We start from the raw sequence: 21,438 nt of genomic DNA, 5'->3' as shown, positions 1-21,438 counted from the left end.
GACAACTAAAGGTGACCAGATGTCCTTTGTTGTAACACATTCAATGACAATTTAGTGACAGGATCATGAGCAGGTAGATTAAATGACATGTTAACATTATTCCCCAGTAGATTCTATTTATTTCCTCCTATGGTAGTTTTTGCTTCCCTGTGCAACTGACTAGACTCTCTCACTGTGATTTCATATGTAGGAGAGACATGTGTGGAAATCAGATAGATCTGCTCTGCCTAAGTTAAAGTGACCACTTCTAATGGACAGAGGAGAGGTAAAACACCATTTGATATTTACTTTTGTATTCAGATTATTTTTATGAAAAACAAAGGCAGATTTATTCTATCTGCATATAAGACAAGAAAAATAATATGTAATAAATATCTGCTTGAAACGTCATGGTTTTTGGCACCATTTATTTAAATACTTAATGAAATTATGCCATCTTTTGGAAATTATAAGTTAGGTACTTCAAAGGCTATACATTGTATCAGTCAATGTATTTTAAAGAATCTCAATCGGTCATAGAAAGAGATGAAAGGATGTGTCTGGAGAAAATGAGAAATGGCCTCTCTAAAAATAGAAGAGGGTGTCAACAGCTAAACGGGACAAGTCTAGGGATTTCTGTTATAATCTCTGGCATGTGGATAACCAAAGAATAAAATTAATTTGAATTTGCAGAATAATAGCTCTCTTCCAGTAGAACCCCCAATGATCAAAATTAAATACACAGGATATGCATGATGGGAATGATATAACACAAATGCAAACACATCGACTTGAAAATCAATCACTCAAAATCAAAGCTAAAATGTTTTCTTCTGTGGGTACTCCATTATTTAGCACTGCTGTAGAAAGCCACCAAAGACATTATATGATTTTATTTATAGGGAATGTCCACAAAAGGTAATTACTCAGTTATGTAGAGGCTAGTTCTAGTGTACGTTTTGACTACAGAAGTTTTTTGAATAGTGTGGATAGGCAAACAAAAAGGAATCGTATTGAACAAATATGAAAAACCTGTAAATATGAACTACGGTTGTGCTAAAGCATTAATATGGTCACAAGCCATTTTAAAGATGACCTTTGTCTTGTGTGCAAATTTATTAAAGCTTAACATTGCAGAGGAAATTGAAAAGAGGCATTGTTTGCCAACATTATCAATTGTATAACATGTATATGTTTCTAGCACACAGAGAATTTAATGGAAAAAAAAAACCTCAGAAAAAATGCATTTAAATTTACCAATATAAGTTAAAACTTGAAGTAGAAACATCTGTTTGAATCTGGATATTAATGGTTTTATAACGTAGACACTTCTCACTTATCCCGAAAGGTCACAAATTCACTGCTTGCAGGGCCAGCAGGCAGTGGGAATGAGGGAAGTAAGGCTCTCAGCCAGCAGTCTGAGGAGGTCACGTACTGTCTATTTAAAGGCAATAGATGCTGTGCAGAATTGTGCAGGCAAGTTTGCTCCATGTGATATGTAAAAACAAGCCAGCAATTTCTAAAGGTGGTTACTACTTTCAATTATTTTTTTAATGTTTATTTACTTTTGAGAGAGAGAGAGAGCACAAGCAGGGGAGGGGCACAGAAGATCCAAAGCGGGCTCTGTGCTGTCAGCAGAGAGCCCGATGTGGGGCTTGAACTCACAAACTGTGAGATAATGACCTGAGCCAAAGTCTGATGCTCAACCAACTGAGCCACCCAGGCACCTCAAAATTATTTTTACAGTTTGGTTATTTTATAAAAAAAGAAAGCAAACTAAACAAAATAACTGTAAACTGGTTGTGGCTCCAGGGCCATCAATGATCTGGGGCAGCTAGAGAGAAAATTACTGAAGAGCTTTTGGTTATTATTTATTATTTTACGATATTTTAATGAAGAGGAATTTAAATTAAAAAATGACTGATTCAATAACATTGAGATGTGAATATATCAATAAAATATTTGAAATTGTAGATAAACAGGTAAGGCATGAACTTATACACATCTCTATCATATCATTCTAGTTACTTTGTTTTAAATATTTATACTCTAGCACACTTTCCCTCAGATGGCTCTTTGGTTTCCTTAGTGTTCCCAACATGCTGCTCCCTGCTTAATTAGAATTAAGCCAGGATCTCTGATAGGATCTAATTTTCTCTTCAATAGATCATAAACTTTCTTGAATGCACTTTAAAGGACTAGAATAAATTGCTACTGCCTGCAGTTTTGTTTCCAAGAAAGGAAAAGTACAACCTGTCATATCAAAAATTATTTTGATCCAGTAATTTACTAGGAGGAACTAATTAATATTTATATCACATATTATACCTATCAAAGTATTTTATTGTTCAAATTTAATATTCATCAGTACATTTCACTAAAAATCCAGGGCAAAATATGCATTTACCTAAAATTAGTCTTTTTGGGGCACCTGGGTGGCTCAGTCGGTTAAACGTTGGACTTCGGTTCAAGTCATGATCTCATGGTTTGTGGATGCAAGCCCCGCGTTGGGCTCTGTGCTGACAGCTCAGAGCCTGGAGCCTGCTCCGGATTCTGGGTCTCCCTCTCTCTCTGCCCCTCCCCTGCTTGTGCTCTGCCTCTCTCTCTCTCTCTCAAAAATAAATAAACATTAAAAAAAATTTAAAAAATAAAATTAGTCTATTTAAGATTTATTTTAGAAAAATTATTTATATTTTTAATACTGGGATACTTCCATTGGTAAAACTGGTCTATTTCAAAAACTGAACAACAATAATAACAAAAGATTTGCTTAAGGAAAATAAGTAACTGCATATTTGCTGGTGTATTTCTAAGTGAAAATGTATATTGGCTACTGCTAAAATATAAATCAAAGTAAAATACTCACATTGCATTTATATCTATAAACCTCAACGTTATCATCTGGTTTGATTTGACGGTTACTTGGTTATAAATACTTACGTGACTATTTTTGATATCTGAATGCCAAAGAAATAGGTTGATGGCTCAAGGGTCAACTTGTTGCAGCCATATTTACGATTTAAAAAAATCAGTGTTTTGGAGGGTGATTTGGGTTAATAAAAAATCACCTATTTGCAGTGTGCTTAGTTTGGTTATAAAAGTGTTATTTGGGTTTCTCACATATGAGTACACAATCAAAGATACAAACTATAGACTGTTAACAGATTTTCAACATACAGTAAAACCTTGGATTGTGAATAACTTGTTTTGCAAGTGTTCTGCAAGACAAGCAAACCTTTCTAATACATTTTAACTTGATAAATAAGTGATGTCTTGCAACACGAGTAGTACGTGATGCCAAACGTCACATGGTCAAAACTCAGCCAATGGTTCTTGAAATTCGATTTGATATCTGAGTGCTTTCGATTATAAGCATGTTTCCAGAATGAATTATACTCGCAAACCAAGGCTTTGCTGTAATTTGATTTACTCGTTAAAAGTTTTGAAAATGACATATGAGGATACCCATTCACCTGAAAGGGCAGAAACTCAAATCTAAGATGCTGTAGAAAGCCTAACTTCTGAGATAGAAAATGAAATGAAACAGTACTTACAACCATTGTTTTTGTGTATGCAGCTGGTCTTTATGCCTGCTATCTATCATGAGAAAACTAGAAGGTATATAGATGCAAACACCTACAGTTTAATCTCTATTACCCAGTTCTTTGTCTTGTGTCTCTTGGCCCAGTTATTTATTTATGAAGAAAAATGTTATTTTGTAATTAGCAGCCCACCATAGGAACTATCAAGCATAAATATTTCAGTTCTAAAATTCTTGGATCAGGGGGATGTCTTATGGGCATTGCTGTCCATGTAGCATGAGGGGGCAGGGATGTACAGTGGGATGGAAGCAACGTTCAGCATTTTACAAAGGCAAGGGAAACAGAAGAGCAACGGGAAATCCCGGATTAAGGGACAACCGGTGCCATGCGGTAAGAGCTTTAGTTGACCTTTAAAAAAATGATTCTGGGAATAAGGCTGGAAGTCTGGAAAAGAGGTGATATGTCAGAATGACTAACAGACTGAACAAAAGTTTAGGAAACGATCTGAGGCATTTTCATCGGCTAGTGGTGCTTTCCCCAATAACATAATTAAGACATATGGCCAAGACCATTTCTGAAAAGTTGTAGGTGTGTCAAGAAACAAATAACATTAAGTTAATCTGGGAGAAAGTGGCCATTTCAGGGCATTTTCCTGGGGGAAAGAGTCAGTACCAAAGTATCTGAGAAAGGATTTTTGGGGTGAGAGAATCTAAAGGCATTTTGGTCAGCAGTGACACTTTCTGGTAAGTATATTAGGTAAGGAATGCCTTCTTATGTTCTTTTTAAGTTAAAAAAAAAATCTCATTAAACCAATGGGAAACACCTTGTAATGTGATTTATTCTCAAGGGGCCTATTTTTTTTTTAATTTTTTTAACATTTATTTATTATGGAGAGACGGAGAGACACAGAGCATGAGCAGGGGAGGGGTAGAGAGAGGGGGAGACATAGAATCTGAAGCAGGCTCCAGGCTCTGAGCTGTCATCACAGAGCCCGACACGGGTCTCGAACCCACAAACTGCGAGATCATGACCTGAGCCGAAGTCGGTCGCTTAACCAACTGAGCCACCCAGGCACCTCAAGGGGTCTATTAAAAATATCACTGCTGCTATTAATTTTCTTTAAGCATTCATACCTGACAATTGACTTTTTTTTTTCCAATTCAGCTAGGATTCTCCAGTGATCTTTTTGCTATTTTCCCAGAGAAGTGATAATAAAACAAACTTAACATATTGCTCAGAGCATGATCGTCAAATCCATTTACATTCGGTCTTCAAAAATACTCAAATTATCATAAGGAGCTCTGTTATCTTGGAGCTCAGGCCAAATCGCTAACGTGTCTGGAGAAGACATCATTTAATACACAAACACAGGCTTTGAATTTTATTCAAATCGCCTATCTGGTATATATGTACGCATTCATATTAAGAAACTTAATTATGCAACTATCCTAACCGTGATGACATTTTTTCCCCCTTCTACATACTTGGCAATATGAGCAAACAAAAGGCCCATTAATCTCACATCCCTTGAATCGTCTGTTCCCTTGCGGAGTGGCTCTCCCATGGACCTCAAGGGAATTTAGTGGGGCAGGAGGGTAGGCGCAGCGTAGGGAGGAGGCGGCGAAGACTTCGTCGATGCCTCTAGGAAAGCTCACCTTTCTGAGAGAGTAGATCTCACACTACCCGTTCTCATGAGCAGGCTTTGCACCTCGTGAGCGCCTGTGGTCAGTCCGGACAGGGAGCCATGATGGCTGAGGGGGAGGTCAATAGACTCAGAGCTCGTATGGAGGCTAGTCATGGACTGGTAACTCGGAGTGTCCTTGCTGCCGGCAGAGGAACTGCTCAGATTGGCAGCCCACACGAGACCACCCGAGGTGAAAGAGTGAACCGACGCCGGGCTGGAAGCCAACGAGTGACTTAAGCTTATAACGTCTGTAGTTAAGTCTGAGGGTTTATTGAAGAGAGGGCTGCTGCTGCCACTCAGCCCACCAGCACTGCCCATGCTGCCCGTACCAGACGACGGTGACTCCAGACTGCCTTGCCGCGCTAAAGTGGTACTAGGACTGGGCATTACTGAGGAGGATTTCACACCCTCAGTATTAGGTGCAGGGGCAGATTTGCCACCTGCCTTGGCACCAAACAACCTAAAAGAAAAACAAATAACAACTTCAGTTGTTCCAAGAAACCGACATCCACACTCAATATTTAGGGTTACAGTACACAGAGCCAAGCGTGCTTCGGTGTGCCCAGCCACCAAGCACTTCCCGTCTCCCGTGTCAACGAACGTTACGAGCTTGCACTTCTTAATGTCGTGCCAAAAAATGTCTCGTATCACCATAAGGGTCAGTTGGTACTGGGCCGCCGCCCACACGGTGGGGGGAAGTGGGCAGAACAAAAGGAGATCAAACATGAAAGTCCCTGGTTTTCACAGTTTAAGTGATCATGAGAGTTTTTGAAGAAAGAGAGCTTGAGCACATATGCTGGTACCTATTTACAGAGCCATTATAATGAAACAACTTCTACGCATTCGGTACGTAACACTTAAAATCTTCTCTCTCTTTTCTCTCTCTCTCTCTTTTTTTTTTTTTTTCTCTCTCATTGTAACAGTCTGTTCAAAATCTAAAAGGAATGCTTAAGGCAAGGTTCGGGAGGTTATGTTATGTGGCTGGTGGCCTGAGTGGCTGTCAGAGAGCAGTTGGTTAGAAACAAGATTGGACACTGTTGGCAACATGTTGGTTTGTGTGCGTTTTCCTCAAGAGAGACCAAAGGGTTTTATGTCAGTTGCCAGTGCTATTCAAATACATATTTATAATAGTGATTTGAAACAGAGTTGGTGCTAACTTGGATGTTGGAGTTCAGTTCAGAAAACATTTTAGTTTTGTAAATGAAGCAGATGATATCATCGAATTTATGTAAATATGGAAATAAAGTGATATGGAGTAATGGCATAATGATTACTAACTAATTAAGTTGCAATGAAATCCATATTTCCTACAGTGAAGTATTTTATGACGAATATGAGAAATTGTTTCATAGGTAATGGGCCACTGGAGGGCACTATTGGCTTTTATTTAAGCAAGAGAAATAATTACTCCCACGATAAGTCATTATTCTTTCGGATGAGATTCAACATTTCAAAAAGCCAGTTTTTCAGAATTAATATTGCTACTGAGGAATATAACCTCCAGATTTTCAAACAATCATGTAACTGAGATTGCTTGAAATGTAAAAGTAAATGTTTCAAGACCCTTTATTTCCCAGTTTGGTCATCATAATAAAAACAAACATTAAACATACTTAACACATAATGAACTATAAATCATACTCTATCATATCATAGATGAGGAAACAGACCCAGAGAGGTTCAACCATTTGTCGCAAGTCTTTAACCACATGTATTTCCCTGCCACTTAAAACACAGTAGTATTTAAAAACAATGATATCTCACAGCAGAATTCCACATATTTAATATCGAAGACAGTCCTCGTATAGAAACTAAGTTATGCTGCTTATCAGTCATATAAAGGAAAGCGATGAAGCTAGAAAATCTAGCTCATTCCTTAGTTGTAACCCTGTGTGAAATATCCAAATGTTTTCAAATTCCGTCCATGATATCGTGCCTTGATTTTCATTAATCTGTCAAGATCGGGTACTACATCAATCTGTCCAATGTAATCTTTTACAAGAAAAACTATTTCGTCTACGTTCATGATCATTTGACTCATTAAGAGCCAGCAAGATAATAAACACTGGAAACAAATACCAACAGTCATAAAGGCCCATTTTGCTTTATTTGTAATTGTGGAAAGGAGAGATGGAAATCTATGGAAATTTTATAAGCGATCACTTTATTTTATTACTACCCCTAGGTATTGCCATCTGCTCTTAAGTTTCTTATAAATGCTGTTTTTATGTTGCTAATATTAGATGAGAATGGAACTGGGAAGCTTGAGCATTTCTCAAAATGAACTCCATTTTTTATTTTTATTTTTTGCTGGTTATTTACACGACCAGCTTTTTAAAACTCACTGTACTCAGAAACTGAATAAAAGATTCTAAGATTATACATACCTTAAAATATATATGTAGGGTATATTTACTCAGGATATAGGATTGTGGACACACATATTTTATAGACACACGGTTTACATGTCTCCTACGGCAGAGCATACTCTATTTTCCCAGCATCATCTTACACACTCTTACCTTCGGAACGTAGGTGAGGCAATGTCAGGATACTTGGATCCCGGCTGCCTGAGCCCTTGTGTGCCGCAGGCGCTGGCAGAGGTGGGGCTGGATTTGGGGGACCCTGACAGAGAAACGCTCTCTGAATCTGAGACGGCCACTTTTTCCTTTTCCTTGTCTGTTTGGTTGACAGTGACGGGACTCGAGCGCCCTGACCCAATCTTAGTAGGTTCTCTGAGCTTCGAGGTGGTGGCGCCAGCCGACTTGCTGCTGACGTTGGAATCAATACTGCTGGTGCTGGACCTGTGGCCGCCTCGGCCGGGGATGCCGCTCGCGCTGGACTTGGAAGGGCGGGGCAGGCTGCGGTACTGCAGGGACGACTTGGAGCTCACGTGCAGCACGCCGTCGTCCTGATTCTGTGAGCCGTCCAGACTGGTTTTCCTCCCGGCGCTGGACTTCCCACCGATGGCAGCCGACTTGGGAATTTTACCCAGTGTTGCCGATCCGCTTGTAATTGTGGCTCCACTGCTCGTGATCATAGTAGATGAGCCTACCCCGCTTGACTTCTTAAACCCAAAAGAGCCGGGAGCAGTAGATCTTCCAATGCCCGAAGGGGGCTTTTTCCCCTCGTCTCCACTGCTTTTTCCTGCATCTGAAGGAGACCTCTGTAGAGACGATCCTTTTAGAGGACTTTTGCCTTTCTCGGAAGCTTTGGCATCATCGGTTTTCCCTAATTAACGAGAAATACACAAATATGCATGCCGGCACGCTTCGATTTCATAATACTCTTTCTCTAAACCATGTGTAAAAAATGTGAACACATCTTTATGTTACTTCAGTTCCGAAATATGGATTAATATATTGAGAGGGTTGAGTACAAAGCTATAAAATTATGGCTCTTAGAGGAAATGTGATGAGTGATGGAGATAAAATGGAAACACATATTTTTGCAATTTATTATTGTCTTTTATCTCACAATTCTCTTCTTTTATCAGGATAGCACTTAATCTTATCAAGCTAAGTACCAGAAAAAGAATTCACTTGAATATATATAAGATGATTATATTTAGAGTACCCTGGTACATCACTAATTCAGGTGGCAATATTTAAAATTGGGCACCGTTTCCTTTTTTTCTTTCCTCTAACTTTATTTATTTATTTTGAGAGAGAGAGAGAGAGAGAGAGAAAGAGAACATGAACAGGGGAGGGACAGAGAAAGGGAGAGAGAGAATCCCAACCAGACTCTGTGCTCCTAGCACAGAGCCTGACGTGGGGCTTGAACCCACAAACTATGAGATCATGGCCTGAGCAGAAATCAAGAGTCGGACACTTAACCAACTAAGTGCCCATAAAATTAGGCACCATTTTAAAAACAGGGAGAGAATCTTAAAAAAAAAGAAAGAAAAGATGGTAAAATTTGGCAGAATTCTTTCACTCTCTTCTTTCATAAAGTGTAATTCACAAATGATGTTTCAAATCTCCAGAATTCCAACCCATTAGATTAGTGTGATTGTTCTTGCCTCTCAGTGGTGGTAGTAAAAATTAGAGGTATGCTTACCATAAATATTCCCAACTTTCATAAGGAAGTCAGAAAGAAAGCAATCTTGTTTTTATTAGGCAGACTTCTTTTATTTGCACACGAACAGAAATGACAGTGGCAGAATAGACACTCAATAGCCCCAAATTATGATGGTGCTCTCAAGAGAATGCCAAATTGTTGTATTCATGTGGACTTCTATGGTAAAGTATGTGAAATTTACATAGGAAAAAAATAACTATACAGAGAAGAATAGGATTTAATTAAAAAATAAAGCTATCATTAAAGAGAACCAAGACTGAATGGAAGCTATAAATTAAAACCTTTTTGCATAACAGCTGTGAAATGACAAGCCTACCAGGGGTCTTGAGTGCACTTGTTCCAGCTTTCTGCCTAGATGATGCTCCCCCTTGGGCAGACATGCCTCTTCTCCAGGAACCTGTCTGGGAGATGGACAGGGAGGCTTTCTGCCCTGTCTTCTCGGGGTCTTCAGGATGTCCTGAGGAAATAGCCTTCCACTTGCCGCCACTATCCCCATGGCTGTCAAGGTCCTCTTCTGTTTTCTTCAGCTCCTCGGTAGCATCCCATGTCTCATCTGTTGTAGAACGTTTCTCTGAGTCTGTCTTCAGCTATGAGGAAAATATTACAAAGAAACTTTGTGCAGAAAAATCTATGAAGTGTGAATAGGCATTGCAATGTACTTTCAGATAACTGGTTAAAAAAAAAAAGCAGCACTGATTTATATTTCAAAAGAATCCCAGAGACTCCTATTTTTATCTCTGCCTTCTTAATTTAAGTTTCATTAATTTTAGTCACATAATTCTCACTTGCACATATTAGAGAATGTCAGAATAAATATGTGCAGAAAACCCCAATTACATACTCCAGAGAGGAAGAAATTTTCTATGTCAAATCTAACAAGGAAAAGTAAGACAAGATAAAACTTAATTATCTAATATCCATTCTTGATTTACGATTCTCAAGAGATGTAGTAATTTATTTCAGAGATCAATACAAAATTAATGAAGAACTATTTAAAGTTAGACTATTAAAATATTTTTTGAGTTAAAAAATATCAATATTATAAAAACAGATATGGTAAAAACAAGTCTTTCTGGGTTGGCTTATAATCAATAGAAAAAAATACATATACACAAGCTGCTTCAGTTTATGCAATTATTTCAGATTAAGGGGTCATGCTATATATATATATATACATATATTTAATTTTATTTTAGAGACAGAGAGAAAGAGAATGTGAATGGGGGAGGGGTGCAGAGAGAGAGAGAGAGAGAGAGAGAGAGAGAGAGAGAGAATCTAAAGTAGACTCCATGCTCAGCATGCAGCCTGATGTGGGACTCGATCTCACCACCATGAGATCATGACCTGAGCCAAAATTAAGAGTTGGAGGCTTAACCAACTGAGCCACACAGGTACCCCTGTGCTACATTTTAATCCAATATAAATAGTTGGCGGGGGGGGGGGGGGTGGTTGGGGAGAAACCGGCAGAAGCACTGGAAAAAGAAAGAAGGCAATTCTCACCTGCGTGTTCTTCCTGGAAGGGACAGTGATGTTAGAGTAAGAGCTGACTGAGGATGTCGTATTCAAGTCATCTGTGCTGATATTATCGAGGGTGTCACTGAGACCACTGCTCACAGAGCTGCTGTCATCCCAGCTAAAGGCAAGACACACAGCAGCAATGAACTAAACACAGGATGCATAAGGAAGTCACCTATATTTCCATCTAACACTTATCATGTCTTGGAAGGATGATCCTCATTTTTTAAATCTCATGATGAAAAGTTATTGACTTTCCATTTTTTGAGAATCATATTAAATAAGAATTGAACCTCATCTGATATATGCAAAGAACCAGCGCAGATCTGGCCTCCAAGGGAGTGTCTCTAGAATGAATGAAAACACCACAAATACAGCATGGTATTAGGAAAGAATAAAATTAACAATGACTTTTTTTCCCCCTGGAAAAAGCAACATTGCATATAAGAATTTGTTCTTTGTTCTGAAAATTAAAAAAAAAAAAAAGAACTGTGCTTTAGTTAGGAATCAAAGTAATTCTTCATTCTTCCTCCTACCTTAGTAACTACTTCTAATGACTCACCAACTTTTGAACATCGAGTTTCACTTCTAGCATATCATTACTCCTGCCATACCTCACAATTTCTGGCCTAGACAATAGACAATACCCTCTTATCTGGCCTTCCTGCCTTTGGTCTTTCTCAATACAACTTCATTGCTAAATTTGGGTCAATGATCAAAAATGATCAAAAATTCACATCTGGCCATGTCACCCCTCCTCTTCACAGACTTCTCTTTACCAAAGCCATAGATTCCAAAATAAAATGCACCTGCCACACAGGATGGACAAAGCAATCCATTGGGGTGTAAGAAAAATATCTGCAATTCTGAATACATTTGTTTTTAATCTAAAGAAGAAAACAATCACATAAGCTATATTAATATTCATGTGCAGGCTAACATGTGCAACCTCATTTAGTCAATGTGCCAGATGATGCAGAAGTAATGTAGGATAAGCAGGGTAACTTGAATGAGAAGAGCAGCTCCACAGTTCCAAGGAGTGGGACATGGTTCTCTTCTTTACTGTCTGTTTCTCAGTCTATTGTGATGTATTGCTGCTTACCTGTGCTCTGTTAAACAAAGTCGTCCACATGGGATACATATGTTAGAGGCAGACAAAAGTTAAGTCTCATTAAATGACAAGTAGCTTTAAAAACCTTCTACAAGTAATCCATATATTAAGAGAATATCCTTTTTAAAGTTTTATTTATTTATTTACTTATTTAGAGGTCAAGCCGGGGAGGGGCAGATAGAGAAGAAGAGAGAATTCCACGCAGGCTCCGGGCTCAGTGCAGAGCCTAACACAGGGTTCCAGCTCACAAACCACAAACCTGAGCTGAAATCAAAAGTTGGACACTTAACCGACTGAACCATCCAGGTGCCCCAAGAGAATATCCTTAATGAAAGCATAAGCAAACCACAGAGGAACTGATACTTTTCCTACTTTGGTATACACACTGTTAATGATGATCCCACCCCTGCTGTATTTTGTTTGCAATATTAGCTACTGATAGCATAAAGCATCATGATTACCAAAGATATTTATAAGTCAGATTGTTATCAATGACCGTATTTTAATTGAGATATAATTGACATGCAAACTTGTATCACTTTTAGGTATACAAATAATGATTTGATATAGGTATATTTTGCAAAATGATTACCACCATAGGTTTAGGGAATATCCATCACCACACTGTTACAAATTTTTGTCTTGTGATGAGAACTTTTTAAGATTTACTCTCCAGGCAACCTGTATATATGTCTATTTATTTATTTTGAGAAAGAGAGAGAGAGCACAAGCAGGAAGGGGCAGCAAGAAAGGGAGAGAGAGAATTGCAAGCAGGCTCTATGCTGTGAGTGTGGAGACTGACATGGGGCTCCATCTCACAAACCATGAGATCATGACCTGATCCTAAACCAAGAGTTGGATGCTCCACCAACTGAGCCACCCAGGTGTGTCCAGAATCAGTATTTCTATTAATAGCCTCTTCCACTGTCAACCTTAGCATCAGTGACTATAAAGTCAAATGCCACAACTCTTATGGTAATCATAACCATCACTTATATTTTGCAACCACTTAAAATCTCAAATGAACACAATAGCTTGGTGGTTTAGATGATATAAGTGACAGAATCCCAAACAATATAAAAACATTGCAATCTAGAAATAGAAAAGTAGGGGCACCTGGGTGGCTCAGTTGGTTAAGCGTCCGACTTTGGCTCAGGTCATGATCCCATGGCTCGTGCGTTGGAGCCTGGCGTCAGGCTCTGTGAGGACAGCTCAGAGCCTGGAGCCTGCTTCAGATTCTGTGACTCTCTCTCTCTGCCCCTCCCCTGCTCATGCTCTGTCTCTCTCTCTCAAAAATAAATAAACATTAAGAAGCATTAAAAAAAATTCTCTTTTTCCCTTTCTTCGACCCCTCCCCTGCTCACACTGCCTCTCTCTCAAAAAAAAAGTATAGTAAAATATATCTAATTAATAAGTTAAATATCATAGATTATAAGAACATAAAGAAAAATTTTCCAAATTTAGCTTAGTGTAATAAAAAGACAAATAGAGTCATAAAATTAAAGTCTTTATGTTATACACCTAAAACTCATATAACTCTATATGTCAATTATGCCCAATAAAAAAAATTAAAGTCTTTCATGTGAGCCTTCTTTAGAGGTTCACAGCTAGTATGTTCACTTGCTATTCTGACTTTACTAGCTCATAGGGTTGTGTGAGAAGCAAATGAATCACTTCCATAAACTATTTTATAATACCTTATACTTTTCCATCTCTTCCAAGATCTCAAATTCTGCAATCACTTTTGACCACAATATTCCATATTTCCAGCAAGCTAAAATCTACTGATTCCTAATTTTTATGTCAACTTTATAGAGAGTTCCTCTTACGCATTTTTACCAGCCTTCTTGTGTTGTTGTTGTTTCTTTATTTTTTAATTTTAGTGAGCTCTTTACCAAGTGATGCAAGATGCAAAGGCGCTGAAGCAAAAGGAACACTAAAATAATAGTGCAACCATTACTCTTCTAGTTCTTGCCACCCTCATAGTCTTCCATATCTGTCTTGACTTTATATTACTTAAATATATGTTTTCTCCATTCTTTTTTTTTTTTAAATACAAGAAAGTCAGCTAATTATAATGACTAATATAATATGTATTTTATTATATACAATACGTTTGATTATATAAAATAAATCATTGTTATGATTTCTCAGGGCTACTTAGAAATTCTGTTTTATCCTAAAGTAACTTTCCTGTAGTTTGGAGGAAGATGGCAGCAAAGTAGGAGGGCCCTAGGCTCACCTTGATCCCTGAATACAGCTAGATAACTACCAAATCATGCTAACTACCCCAGAAAATGACCTGAAGACCGACAGAGCAAACTCTACAACTAAAGGCAGAGAAGAGGCCTCATCAATGAAGGTAGAAAGTGCAGAGACATGAGAGAAATCAATTGTAGCCACTGTGGTGGGAAGGGAGAGCAGTCAGAGAAGTGGGAGAGACAGAGTAGCACACAGGTGTGTGCACAGGAAAGACAATTCCCCATAACAATTGGCTTGGAAGGCAAGAGTGGCTGAATTTCAGGAGTTCTTGCAACCAGCAGGGCTGAGAGCCTGGAGTTTTAAAGGTCAGTGGGCTTGCCTCAGGGAGAACCCAGAGGGCACTGCACTGCTCTTATGGAGAGGGGAGGGCACACAGCCTGGGGCCGTATAGCATGGAAACAGCAATCTGAAGAGTGCCTGGGGCACACAGCATGGAGGTCATTTGCTCTTCTTGGAGTGTGTCCCAGAGAAGCAGCATTCAGGGAGAGACCCCTTCAGGAGCAAAGGGACTAGCTGGCACCATTTCCTTTTCCTGCTCCTCTGCACAAGCACAGAGCCACCTGTGGAAACCAGTGTGGTGTCCACACTTGCTACCTAACTTCCATACACCAAGCCCCTCTCCCCAGTCCAACTCCCCTGCTCGGTGGAACCACCCCTCACAGTTACACTTGTCTCTGTCCCAACGTGGAAGGCCCCTCTCTCAGAAGACTGGCTGAAACACCTTTCCATACTGTGCCTTTCAACCCTGGAGCTTCGCAGAGCCTCAGTTCCGGCAACAGTGGCAACAGGTCTCCAGCAATAAGCAAAGAGAAACTCTGCAGATGACTGGTCTGAAGGATAAAGTGGCGAGGACATAACAGCAGGGTGCACACAGCACACATTCGAGACACTCCCTAAAGCAACAGGCCCTGAGAGACAGAGAACATCATACTGCAGGGCAATAGAGGACCTCTTCTTCATAAAGCCATTATCTTTATTAGCAGGAGACTAGCTGATTTTTCTAACTCACAGAAGTAGGAAGAGACTTAGATAAAATCAGTAGACAGAGGAATTTGTCCCAAATGAAAAAACAGAACAAAGCCGTGGCCAGAGATTTAAGTGAAACAGATATAAGGAACATGCCTGATAGAGAATTTAAAGTAATGTTCATAAAGATACTCGATGGGCTTGAGAAAAAGAGTAAAAGGCATCAGTGAAACCATTAACACAGAAATAAGGAATAACAGCAGAGATAAAGGGCTCAATAAGTGAAATCAGAATTAATGATGGAATGAACAGCAGGCTGGAAGAAGCAAAGGAATGAATCAGTAACCTAGAAGAGAGTGATGGAAAGTAACCAAGCTGAACAAAAGAGAGGAAAAAGAATTATGCAAAATGAGAATAGACTTAGAGAATTCAGTGACTCCAACAAATATAATAACATTTGTATTGTAGGAGTCCCAAACGAAGAGAAAGGGGGCAGAAAATTTATCTGTAGAAGTAATAGCTGAAAATTTCCCTAATCTGGGGAAGGAAGCAGATATCCAAATCGAGGAGGCACAGAAAGAGCCCACAACAAAATCAACAAAAGCAGGTCTACACCAAGACATTGTAATTAAAATGGCAAAATGTAGTGATTAAGAAAACTCCTTAAAAGCAGAAAGAAAAAGGAAGACAGTTACCTGCAAGGAAAATCTCCTAAGGCTACAAGCATATTTTTCAACAGAAACTTTCCAAGCCAGAAGAGACTAGCATGATATATTCAAAGTGCTGAATGGGAAAAATCTGAAGCCAAGAATACTCTACCCAGCAAGGCTGTAATTCAGAATAGAAGGAGAGATAAGTAGTTTCCCAGACAAATAAAAACTAAAGGAGTTCATGATCACGAAACCAGCATTGCAAGAAATACTAAAGGGGACACTGTCAGTGGAAAGGAAAGACCAAAAATGACAGTATGAAAGTAGGAAACACAAAAGCAGTAAAAATGAATATTTCTATAAAAATACAGTCAAGGAACTCACAAAATGAGAAGGATGCAAAATATAATGCCATGTACCTTAAACATGGGTTCAAACTTAAATGGCCATCAACTTAATAAAGGCTGCTATATGCGGGAGATGTTACATATAAACCTACTAGTAACCACAAATCAAAAACCACTAAGAAATATGCAAAGAATAAAGAGAAAGAAATCCAAATACATCACTAAAGAAAACCAGCAAACCATGAAAGAGAGCAAGAGAAGAAAGGATCAGAGAAAATCTTCAGAAATAACCACAAACAAGTAATAAAATGGCAATAAGCACATATCTATCAATAATCATTTTGAATATAATGAACTAAATGCTCCAATCAAAAGATACTGGGTGACAGAATGGATAAAGAAAACAAGGCCCATCTATATGCTGCCAACAAGAGACTTGTTTTAGAGCTAAAGATACCTGCTTATTTAAAGTGAGGGGATGGAGAAATATTTAACATGCAAATGGATGTTAAAAAAAAAAAATAGAACAGCAATACTTCCATTGGACAAACAAGACCTTAAAAAAAGACTGTAACAAGAGACAAAGAAGGGCACAATATAATAGTAAAGGGGATAAGCCAACAAGAAGATATAACAACATAAATCCAATATTTATGCACCCAATATGAAAGCACCTAAATACATAAATCAGTTAGTAAGACAATAATACAATAATAGTATTGTATGGGACTTTAACACCCCATTCACATCTATGGACAGTTCATCTAAAAAGAAAATCAACAAGGAAACAATGGCTTTGAATGACACATTGGATGGACCCTATAGATTTAACAGAAATATGTAGAACATTCCACCCTAAAATTGCAGAATCCACATTCTTTTCAAGTGCACATGGGATATTCTCCAGAATAGATCACATATTAGTCCACAAAACAAGTCTCAACAAATTCAAGAAGACTGAAGTCATACAATGCATCTTTTCTGAACATAACTCCATGAAACTAGAAATCAATCACAAGAAAAAATCTGGAAAGACAAAAATACATGGAGTTTAAACAACATGCTACTAAGCAATGAATAGGGCCATCGGGAAATAAAAGAAGAAACAAAAAGAACATGGAAACAAATGAAAATGAAAACACAACAGTCTAAAACCTTTGGGATGCAGAAAAAGCAATTCTAAGAGGGAAGTTTATAGCAACACAGGTCTACCTCCTGAGGCAAGAAAAATCTGAAATAAACAACTTAATCTTACACCTAAAGGAGCTAGAAAAAGAACAACAAAAAAAAGCTAAAACCATCAGAAGTAAGGAAATAAGAGAGATTAGAACAGAAATAAATGATATAGAATGTAAAAAACTCAATAGAACGCATCAATGAAACTGGAAGCTGGTTCTTTGAAAAAAGAAATCAATAAAACTGATAAACCTCTAGCAAGATTTATCAAGAAAAAAAGACAAAGGATCTAAATAAATAAAATTACAAATTAGAAAGAAGAAATAACAATCAACACTACAGAAATACAAATAATTATAAGTGAGTATTATGAAAAACTATATGCCAACAAATTGGACAAGCTAGATGAAATGGATAAATTCCTAGGGACCTATAAACTACCAAAACTGAAACAGGAAGAAATAGAAAATTTGAACAGATCAATTGCCAGCAATGAAATTGCACCAGTAATTAAAAAAAAAAAAAATTCTAATAAAAAGAGTCCATGACCAGATGGCTTCATAGGCAAATTATACTGAACACTTTAAATAAGAGTTAACACCTACTCTTCTCAAACTATTCCAAAAAATAGAAAAGGAAGGAAAACTTTTAAATCCATTCTATGAGGTCAGCATTAACCTGATAACAAAACCAGATAAAGACACCACAAAAAAAAAAAAAAAAATTGAACTACAGGCCAGTATTTCTTTTTTTTAAGAAATATTTAAGAAATCCCCCTCAGGGGAGGGGCAGAAAGAGAGGGAGAGAGAGAATACCAAGCAGGCTCCACACTGTCAGGAAAAAGCCTGACTTAGGGCTTGATCTCGTGAACTATGAGATCATGACCTGAGCTGATATCAAAGGTCAGATGCCTAATCAACTGAGCCACTCAGGCATACAGGCCAATATTTCTGATGAATATAGATACAAAAATTCTCAAAAAAATACTAGCAAACCAAATCCAAGAATAAATTTAAAAAATAATTCACCACTATCAAGAGGGATTTATTCCTGGGTTGCAAAGGTGGTTCAATATTTGCAAATCAATCATTGTGATACATCACACTAATAAGAGAAAGGATAAGACCCATATGATCATTTTAATAGATGCAGAAAAAGCGTTTGACAAACTATCCATTCATGATAAAAACCCTCAACAAAGTAGGTTTAGAGGGGACATACCTCAACATAATAAAGGCCATATATGAAAATCCACAGTTAACACCATACTCAATGGGGGAAAAACTGAGAGCTTTTCTCCTGAGGTCGGGAACAAGACAGGGATGTTGTCTCTCACTACTTTCATTCAACATAGTCCTGGAAGTCCTAGCCACAGCAAGCAGGCAACGGAAAGAAATAAAAGGAATTCACATTGGTAGGAAGAAGTAAAACTTGCACTATTTACAAATGACATCATGCTATATACTGGAGACCTAAAAGACTACCAAGAAAATGCCAGAACTGATAAACAAATTCAGTAAAGTCACAGGATACAAAATCAATGTACAGAAATCTGTTGCATTTCTATACACCAATAATGAAGAAGCAGAAAGAGAAAATAAGAAAACAATCCCATTTACAATTGCACCAAAAATAGTAAGATACCTAGAATAGACGTAATGAAAGAGGTGAAAGACCTGTACTCTGAAAACTATAAAACACTGGGAAAAAAACTGAAGATGACACAAAGAAATGGAAAGACATTCCATGCTCATGGATTGGAAGAATATTGTTAAAATGTCTATACTACCCAAAGCAATATGCAGATTTATTTCAATCCCTATCAAAATACCAACAGCACTTTTCAAAGAACAAACAATCCTAAAATTTGTAGGGAACCACAAAAAAACTTGAATAGCCAAAGCAATTTTGAAAAAGCAAAGCAAAGCTGGAGGCCTCACAGTTCCAGACTTCAAGTTATATTACAAAGCTGTAGTAATGAAAACAGTATGGTACTGGCACATATATAGACACATACATCAATAGAACAGAATAAAAACCCAGAAATGAATCCACAATTATATGGTCAATTAATCTTTCACAAAATAAGAAAGACTATGCAATTGGAAAAAAGACAGTCTGTTCAACAAATCGTGTTGGAAAAACTGGACAGACACGTGCAAAACAATGAAACTGGACCACTTTCTTACATGACAAACAAAAATAAACTCAAATGGATTAAAGACTTAAATGTGAGACCTGCAACCATAAAAATTCTAGAAGAGAGCACAGCAGTAACTTTTTTGACATTGGCCGTAGTAACTTTTTTTCTAGATAGGTCTCCTAAGGCAAGGGAAATAAAAGAAAAAATGAATTATTGGGACTACATGAAAATAAAAAGCTCCTGCACAGTAAAGGAAGCAATCAACAAAACTAAAATAAAAGGCAACCTACAGAAGGGAAAATATACTTGCAAATGACAATCAATAAAGGGTTACTATCCACAATATATAAAGAACTTATAAAACTCAACTCTCAATAAAGAAATAATCTTATTAAAAATAATCAGAAGACATGAACAGACATGTCTCCAAAGAAGACATCCAGATGGACAAGAGACACATGAAAAGATGCTCATCATCACTTACCATCAGGGAAATGCAAATCAAAGCTACAATGAGATAGCACTTCACACCTATCAGAATGGCTAAAATCAACAACACAAGAAACAACAAGGGTTGGCAAGGATATGGAAAAAAAAGAACCACGTGCACTGTTGGTGGGAATGCAAACTGGTGCAGTCACTCAGGAAAACAGTACGGAGGTTCCTCAAAAAATTAAAAATAGAACTACCCTACACAAGCAAATAAGTCAGTCAGAGACCATGATTTCATTCATATGTGGAATTTAAGAAACAAAACAAATGAGCAGACAGGGAAAAGAGAAAGAGAGAAAGAGAGACCAAGAAAAGGATTTTTAACTAGAGAACAAACTGATGGTTATCCAGAAGGAAGATAGGTAGGGGGATGAAACAGGTGATGGGGATTAATGAGTACACTTGTGATGAGCACCAGGTGATGTACAGAATTGTTAAATCACTGTATTGTACACCTGAATCTAATGTAACACTGTATGTGAATTAACTGGAATTAAAATAAAAACTTCAAAAGAAGTCATTCTCCTCAAATTCCAGAAGCACAGTGTTATTTCTCTTCTTCCTTTGTATTCCAAACTCTTTCTCCTAATACTGAAATTGTTTTTACAGAGGTCAATTAATCCATGAATTGAATGCTTACTATGTGTCCCACTCTTCCAATTACTTTATATTATATAATGCTCAAAACTATGAGACAAGCTTTAAAAAGATTAAGAGGGTCAGGTTGGTTAAATGATGAGCCTAAGAGCCTGTGATGGAGCTGGGATTTGAACGCAGGAATTCTGTCCCAAAGCTGATTAGCATTATGCTCCCCTGCCTCCCATCTTTTCACCCCTTCTCTCTTGAAATATATCAATGATGAGTCTTTATAGGCTCTTTGCAAAGTTCACAGATCCCTCCAAACCAGTTACCTTTTCTTCTTATTTGGGATTCTTTTGAATTCCTCAATATTCAGAAACTAATCTTAACTCATCTTTTACTTTCTTCCTTGGAAATTCCCTAGTCTTCCACAACTTCAATATCACCTGTATCATTAGGACACTTAGATTCACATCTTTAATCAGACTTATTCCTGACTACCAGATCAGCATTTCCAGCCTTCTACTGGACAGTTTGTCATGGATGTCCTGTCAACATTTCAAATCACTCTGCCTAGATTACATAATTTCTCTTTAAAAATTCTTCTCCCTTTCAGTTATTGTCATTACCTATTAACCTTTCTGCCATGAAATATAAGTGTTATTGCCTCTCTTCTCTCATTTGGCTCCATTCTTAGTTGTCTCTAAACCTTGAAAATCCTCCTGGCCACAGGTGACACCCTTTTGTGCCACCCTTTTGTTCCACGTATCCACTGCCTCTGCTTGTCCTTCCTTCCATAAAGCTATTAGTAAGTATCTGCTCTTATTCATTAAGTGATGAATAAATTATAGCCCCCCTTCTTGAAGAACTCAGTGTTTATTGTTGGAGACAAAAACTTAAACAAGTGATTAC

General features: G+C 37.8%; 1 protein-coding gene across 1 annotated transcript in view; it reads right to left on the bottom strand.

Annotated features, from left to right (window-relative positions):
* The window catches only part of NAV3 (neuron navigator 3), a 599,823-nt gene that overhangs the window by 87,472 nt on the left and 490,913 nt on the right, over nucleotides 1-21,438 (bottom strand). The window contains exons 13-16 of the mRNA XM_042947238.1: nucleotides 10,786-10,918; nucleotides 9,602-9,872; nucleotides 7,728-8,436; nucleotides 5,177-5,665 (exon numbers count right to left, since the gene is read on the bottom strand). Coding sequence (XP_042803172.1) covers nucleotides 5,177-5,665; nucleotides 7,728-8,436; nucleotides 9,602-9,872; nucleotides 10,786-10,918 — 1,602 coding nt within the window. The remainder of the gene's footprint in view (nucleotides 1-5,176; nucleotides 5,666-7,727; nucleotides 8,437-9,601; nucleotides 9,873-10,785; nucleotides 10,919-21,438) is intronic.

Source organism: Panthera leo, chromosome B4 (genome assembly GCF_018350215.1).
Source record: "Panthera leo isolate Ple1 chromosome B4, P.leo_Ple1_pat1.1, whole genome shotgun sequence".
NCBI lineage: Eukaryota > Metazoa > Chordata > Mammalia > Carnivora > Felidae > Panthera > Panthera leo.
Note: the sequence above shows the minus strand (reverse complement) of the source record. Positions and strands in the feature narration are given on the sequence as shown.